The 7456-nt window shown below is 48.6% G+C and overlaps 1 protein-coding gene across 1 annotated transcript; it reads left to right on the forward strand.

The window, feature by feature from the left end:
* The first annotated feature begins 2125 nt into the window (after positions 1-2125).
* Positions 2126-3874, forward strand: LOC136485552 (UDP-glycosyltransferase 89B2-like). The gene has a single exon (XM_066482405.1). It carries the CDS (start codon positions 2288-2290, stop codon positions 3728-3730), a length of 1443 nt encoding a protein of 480 aa, XP_066338502.1. The 5' UTR covers positions 2126-2287; the 3' UTR covers positions 3731-3874.
* The last annotated feature ends 3582 nt before the right edge of the window (positions 3875-7456 follow it).

The raw sequence follows: 7456 nt of genomic DNA on the forward strand, positions 1-7456 counted from the left end.
TAATTAGTAGTCGAAAGTATAAGTAAACAAGCCTTCTCAATCGGTTATACTCCTACAGATCTGGTCACCCCAAACGCCTCTATCACCATTGATTTTAGTAAAACCGGCAGTGATAGTTATCACAGCTCGTTCGTAATATGAACCGGCAGCGGCAATCCATCATTACAGCTGATTTGCACCACCAACTGCCAGTGATGATGTGCTCCTCATCACTGTCGGCTCAACGTATGAACCAACGGTGAAGACACTTTTCACCGCCGACTTGTTGTATGATACGGCAGTGATAACCATGCTGCAACACAATAAAATTCATAACTTTTTCAAATAAAATTAGATGAAAACAAACTTTATATACTCGACGAGATTTATAACTTTGTAGTTGATGATTTTTTTATTTTAAATCATTTATGGTCCTAGAATTCTGTTTGAAACGCTCAAATTTTGAAATTTAATTTTTTGAATTGTACAAATGACCTTAGATGGAAAAACAACCAAAAGCAACGATGGGATGTACAACTTTACAGTTGACAACATTTTCATTAGAAATAATTTATGGTCTCAAATTTGTATCTGAAGTTCTAAAATGTTAAAATTCAAAATTTTCAAACGACCCCAGATGGAAAATCGACCAAAACTAGAGTTGTAGATCTCGATGAGAACTGCAACTTTGTACTTGATGCTTTTTTCATTTAAAATCATTTGAGATCCCAAAAGTATGGATAAAGTTTTGATGATTTGAAATTCAAAAATTTGTCAAACAACCATCTGAAACGACCAAAATCAAAGTTGTAGATCTCGATTATAATAACAAATTTCTAGTTTATGACTTTTTCATATGAAGTCGTTTAGGGTCCTAAATATTCATTTTAAAATTCTAAAAAGTGAATACTAGGGGAATTGATATGCTATATAAACACATGTGACTTAGAGGTGGAGTGATTCGAGGAGCTACGTGCGAAGACAAAGGTCTTTGGTTCGAATCCTAGCACCACATAGCACGCGGGTTTATGCGTGACTTGTGTCTTCCTAGGATTAAAACACAACATATGTGTGAAACATATATACAACATCAAATAAATACATTTGAAACATACGTCAGAAAAAATAGATAAAACATTTGAAACAGGTGCTTGCAACATACGCTTATAGCAATTGCAACATATTCAACATCCACATGAAACACTTGCCACATGCATATGATACATTTGAAACACTTGAAACATACGCTTGCAACATGCGCTTTTAGCGCAACATCTTCTTGCTGCTTTGGCGAATGGAGGCTCGTCAACGCGGAGCTCGACGCCGGCATGAAGCTCGATGCCACGGAGGTCGGCGGTGTGGAGCTTATCAGAGGCGTGGAGCTCGTTGGCGGCAGCGCGCAAAGCTCAGCGATGACATGTGGATGTTGGCCACACGAAGGTTGATGGAGGCGCGGAGCTCGCTGGCAACACGGGGCTCTCCGGCCATAGCACACGCGGACCTTGCCTGTAGCGCGCAGAGGGCGGGTGGGGTATGGCCGTGACACATGGAGGGCAAGCGGTTGCGCGAGTTCGAGATGGGGAGGAGATGCACAAGCTCCACGACATCCTTCATCTCCCTTGCTTTGAATGCAGAGACGAAGGAGAAAGAAAGAAAGACGAGATGGAACCGGAGATGATAAGTCTAAGGCCTTCTGCAATGTGTGGCCTCAGTGATGCTTAGAAAAGAGAGAGAAACTATAGGAATCGCTCTTGCCACTGCAGCCTATGATGCTAACTTTTAGTGATGCTCGAGAAACGGGGAGCGAGGCCTCGCTCCCAAACCGCTCCCATTCAATAGAAAACGATTTTCATGATACTGCTCTAGTCTGTTTGCTGCTCTGCTCCGTACGAAAGGCTGAGAGAAAAAGCTGTGCGTGGGGGTCATAGAGTGATGCCAGCTACTCTTACACATTGCAACACTTGAAGAGTGATTCCCGTTTTAGCTGTGGGACCCGATGTTTTTCCTGGCACTACTCCCACGCTGCAGAAGGCCTAAGTGGTCACTTGACGAGAGTATCATATATTTATATTTATGTGGTATAGGTAGAATACGTGGATAACGTGGGAGAGTGACGGGAGTAGTTGCAAGGCTGGCATGCTTATCGCCTTTCGAACCATGACAGTTGGCCGTCTCGGTCTATCCATCTATCTATTAAATCAGCAGTGGTGGTGGTGGCTGCCTTCAGGCCCTGGTGTCCCGTGCACAGCATCTTCTGGTCCCCTGGAACTGGAACTGTGAGGTCATCTGCTGGTTGCCATCCTGCACGATGGACACACCACCACCAGAGAAGCGCGAGGGCAACGATGGCAATGGCAAGCCACACGTTCTCGTGGTGCCCTTCCCAGCTCCAGGCCACATGCTGGCGCTCCTCGACCTCGTCGCGCTGCTCGCCACGCGCGGCGGCCCCGAGCTCTCGGTCACTGTGGCCATCACGGCGGGCAACGCCCCGCTCCTCGAGCCGCTCCTGGCTGCCTGCCCGTCCGTCGGCGTCGTCACGCTGCCGTTCCCTTCCTCGCCGTTGCTCCTACCGGGCTGCGGCGAGAACACCAGGGACCTCCCGTTCCACCTCTTACGGATGTTCATCCCGGCTCTGGCCGAGCTGCGCGCGCCGCTCCTCGCCTGGTGCAAGGCCCAGGTGCCCACCCAGCGCGTCACGGCCGTCGTCTCCGACCTCTTCACCGGGTGGGCGCGGCCGCTCGCCGCCGAGCTCAGCGCCAGGCACATCACCTTCTCGCCCTGCAGCGCGTTGCACGTCGCCTTCTCCCGCCCCCTCTGGCGCGACATGCCGCAGAGAACACGTGCCGACGCCGACGCCGACGAGGCCGTCATCACGTTCCCGGATGTACGCAGCGGCGCGCACAGCTTCCCTTGGCGCCGGCTGCCAATGATGTACCGGCTCCACAAGGTCGGCGACGAGCCATCTGAGATGATCCGTCAAATCACTCTCTGGAGCCTGCTGGACACTGAGTGCGTCGTCCTCAACTCCTTCGCGGCTCTCGAGCCCACCTACCTGGACCGCCGTTCGCCTTTGGTCCCGCGGGTGCTAGCCGTAGGCCCACTGTCCGAGGCCCGGGCCACCACCTCCGCTAACCGTGGCGGGAAGCCGGCGGTGGCGCCGTCAGCGGTGGCAGCCTGGCTGGACGCCTTCGCCGATGGATCCGTCGTCTACGTCAGCTTCGGGACGCAGCACGCGCTGTCGCCGGAGCAGGCGGCGTGCGTGGCGGACGCGCTGGCTCAGAGCTCGGCGGCCTTCGTGTGGGCCGCGGGGACGCTCACTGTGTTGCCGGAGGGGTTCGAGGCGGCCACGGCTTCGCGGGGCATGGTCATCCGTGGGTGGGCGCCGCAGGTGGAGATCCTGCGCCACCGTGCCGTGGGCTGGTTCCTGATGCACTGCGGCATGAACGCCGTGCTCGAGGCCGCCTCCGCCGGCGTGGCCATGCTCACCTGGCCTATGGGCGCCGACCATTTCTTCAACAAGATCGTGGTCGAGGAGGCCGGCGTGGCCATGCACGTGGCGGAGGGCGCCGACACCGTACCTGATGCTGGGCGGATGGCGGAGGCCATCGCCGCGGCCGTCGGGGACGAGGGAAAGGCCATTAGGGAGCGCGCCGTGGAGCTCGGCCGCAAGGCCGCAGCAGCTGTGGCAGAGGGTGGGAGCTCGTACATGGATTTTCAAGAGCTGGTTCACATGCTGGCAAAGGTCGACTAGTGGTCGGGTTCATAGCAGCCAAGTTCTCGAAACATTGGGGTCGTTGTAGGAAACGCTGTACGTGGTTTCTTAAGTCCATGAGACGAGAAGGTATATAGCTTATCTTGTTCCTTCGATTATTAATGGAACGCGTACCAAGTGTAATGGAAATGTGTTCACCATGATCCTAATTAAATTGTTGATATCATGAATGAATTAATTAGCACAAGTGTTCACTAAATATAAAACTAAGAAAGTTTAAATAAAATAATAAAGATAAAATAGATAGTTGAATTCGTGGTCCGACCTCTCCTCTTTTTTTTTTTTTCCCTTCCATCAATTGAATTTTGGGCCTCAGATTTCCGTCAAGTGGCCAAGCGTGGTTCTGTGGTGTGGATCACGTTCGATTGGTGTTCGTAACGATGTTCCATCATGTTTCCGTTCCACGAACCGGTACGATGTTTCCGGAATGCGTAACGTGCCCACGTTTCCGTTCCTAGGCCATTGAGGTCGGGGTTACCTTTTGTTTGGTTTTATTAGGGGGTTTTGTCTTAGAATTGGAATTTGAGTTGTAGTTAAACTTGAATATAAGAAATTTCAGCAGATAGAATTGGAAATTTGAAAAGAACAAAAGAAAAAGGAAGTACGCGCGTGGAGGTAGGCTCGTGTTTTCGGTGAGCTGTCGCTGCGGGTGTGGTCATGGTGGGCCAACAGGGAGAACCATTTATGGGAGAAGATAATATGCTGGGAAAATAATAAAATAAATATAAAAAAAGACTGGCGCTCCGGATACGGACCCGCAGTAGGACCTCCGAGCACAATCTTACGAGATGGTGCTCGTTGCGTGGCCCGTCGCCGGCATCTAGGCGCTGCAGCTACCGTCCCTAGCTACCGGTGGTGGTGGAGATGGACAGCGGCAGCTTGGCAGTGGGCGGCACCGATGACAGGGTCTCGTTTAGTTGGTGAAATTTTTCTTTGAAAATAGTACTATAGTATTTTTGTTGTTATTTAGTAATTAGTATTTAATTATGGTCTAATTAGGCTTAAAAGATTCATCTCGTGAATTTCGTCTAAACTATATAATTAGTTTTATTTTTTTATTTATATTTAATACTTTATGCATGGGTCCAAAGATTCGATACGATAAAGAATCTTAAAAAAATTTGAAAACTAAACAGGAGGTGTGGTTGGCGACGGCATCGAGACATGAGTACGATCCACGAGATGACGACGTCGAGCGGGTCACCATCACCACAGGCGCTCGCGTTCTTCGTCTCTGACATCGACGCGGACCAGCACCACCACCATACGCGCTGACACATTCGGTGGGCAAGAAGTGACATTGGGCCATGGATGGAGAGAGGACGAGGGCAGGTTCGCTGGGAACGTGGGGCTCGTGAGGGAATGCTCTGGAAAATGAAACTTGAATATAATAAATTTCAGCAAATAGAATTGGAAATTTAAAAAGAACAAAACGAAAAGGAAGGACACCCGTGGGCTACCTGGCCAATCAAGGCCCAAGAAGCTAAGCCGAGCAGCCAACCCATGGCCTTCCCTTATCCCGTTGCATGAGGGGTCGATGAGGCCCATGTTATGGGCCGATGCCTCCACACGAAAGAACTCGCTGACAAAGAGTAATTTGGTCACCGCAAAAGCGCACATACGAATGGGACCACCGAAGGAAGTAGAGCGAACGTAAATAAACACATGCTGATGTGCCAAAGTGTGTTCGCATGGGTTGCTCTCCAGAGAAGCACAGAAATGTTGCACTACCAAATTCGGGTGGCCGTGGATTTAGGAAAAACTCAGTAGTACTTGTTGGTACCCAATGTGCTAATAGAACTGTGTTATTTGCACATGCCTCCATGACGCTTCCTAAGGTGGAGTTTATTGGCTTTTTTTTTTTTGCAAATACTCTCCTAGGTTGCAATTGGACTTGATATGAACTTACAACCAAAACGCCACTTGCGTCTTGTGCAATCAAGGCTGCGAGACATCGGATCATCCTTCTCACCTCGTGCGTGTTCGCCAGGGAGACCTGGTATCGTCTGCTCCGCTTGGCCGGCTTGCAAGGTATCGCTCCTCAGGCTGATGCAACCTTGGTGAATCAGATCGGGTAGCGAGGGCGTCAGGAGCACCCCTGCCCTGCCCTGTCCTGCCTTCCCCTGCCCTGCCTTGCCTAGAGCTTGACGATGGCGGCTGGAGAAGATTCATGCTTGCAGATTGGGGGCTGGATGTGTCGGTGTTTTGGACCGGGGGGTCCTCAACCAACGAGTGAATTTGTGCTGCGTGCTCCCGATTCCGGATGGTGATGCAAAGAGACACAAGGTTTATACTGGTTCAGGCAATGAATGCCCTACGTCCAGTCTGAGAGAGTGTTCTTGTATTCCTTGCACCGGGGTGCTCGTAGTAGGGGGTTACAAGCTAGGCGAGAGAGGGAGTTCGTCCCAAGTCTCGGCCAAGTGTTTGCACTACCGGAGACCGGCTCTTTGCCGAGTGCCAAGTGGGTTGCCGGGTGTTTTTTTTCGGGCACTCGACAAATAACTTCTTTGCCGAGTGTGGAAAAAAAACACTCGACAAAGAAGCTCTTTGCCGAGTGTTTTTTTTTGACACTCTGCAAAGAAGCTTCTTTGAGTGTTTTTTTGACACTAGGCAAAGAAAATTTGAAAGCACATTTTGAAGCAGTAAATTAATTCAAATGAAAAAGTTTTCAACCACAAAGTTGTATAACTCATCAAGATGTACAATGTTTGTTTTGGTCTTTTCTTCATATGACAAAGTGAAAGTAAATTTGTTCACAAATCTAACATATCTCTCTGGTAGTTTATGAAACTACAAGAGATATATAAGATTTGTGAACAATGTTAGAATGACCATGTCGGATGAACAGATGACCAAACAACCAAAATAAACTTTGCAGATCTCGAAAAGTTATGAAACTTTGTAATTTGCAACTTTTTGATTTGAAATCATCTTGTCATGTAAAACTGTGTTTGAATTTCAAAAATATAAAATTCGAACTTTTCAAAACGACCTCAGATAGAAAAACAACCAAAATAAACTCTGTAGATCTCGAAAAGTTACGAAACATTATAGTTGGCAACATTATAGTTGCCATGTTTGCTGCTCTTCGTGGTCCGCGTTAATCTATCATTATGTTGCATCGGTTTAATCGAATCCATTCTGCCATTCACATGGCAGCATTGTGAATTCGGGTGTTACTCCATCTGTCATGACTCAGAACAGGAGTTTTTGTATACTCCTACTCAATATTCAAGACCCAATCGTACCTTGATTTCAGCATGACACAGACACACAGTCAACGGAACCTTTTAGTAATGGGTGTGCATGTATGTGCATTATCGAGCGGACCACTGTAAACAATGATGGATCAAGATCTCAATCAACTCCCTTATTTCTTTTTTTGGAAACTGAGTCGCACCTGAAGTTTCAAGCAAATGATGCCAAGCGTTCCAGCTGACTCAGCCATATGCGTTCACACAAGGCTCACGAGGCAGCCTCACTCCAAGCATCTTACCATGCTGATCTGCAATCCCAGCTTCTGGATCGGCATTATTTTTATACATTAATAAAGAACCACGCACAACATGGAGCTTCCGAGTGTCAATTCTTTGAGCTTGCTAGCTAACTGCTTTGTTAGGGACATAGTGAAAACATGCCATGCATCCATGGCTTATACCACACATTACACCCATGCAGGACTGATACATGATACCCAATGGACCT

Source organism: Miscanthus floridulus, chromosome 10 (genome assembly GCF_019320115.1).
Source record: "Miscanthus floridulus cultivar M001 chromosome 10, ASM1932011v1, whole genome shotgun sequence".
Taxonomy (NCBI): Eukaryota; Viridiplantae; Streptophyta; class Magnoliopsida; order Poales; family Poaceae; genus Miscanthus; species Miscanthus floridulus.

Coding starts and splice junctions, on each gene's coding strand:
- LOC136485552 (XM_066482405.1), top strand. CDS start 2,288: ATGGACACACCACCACCAGAGAAGCGCGAGGGCAACGATGGCAATGGC.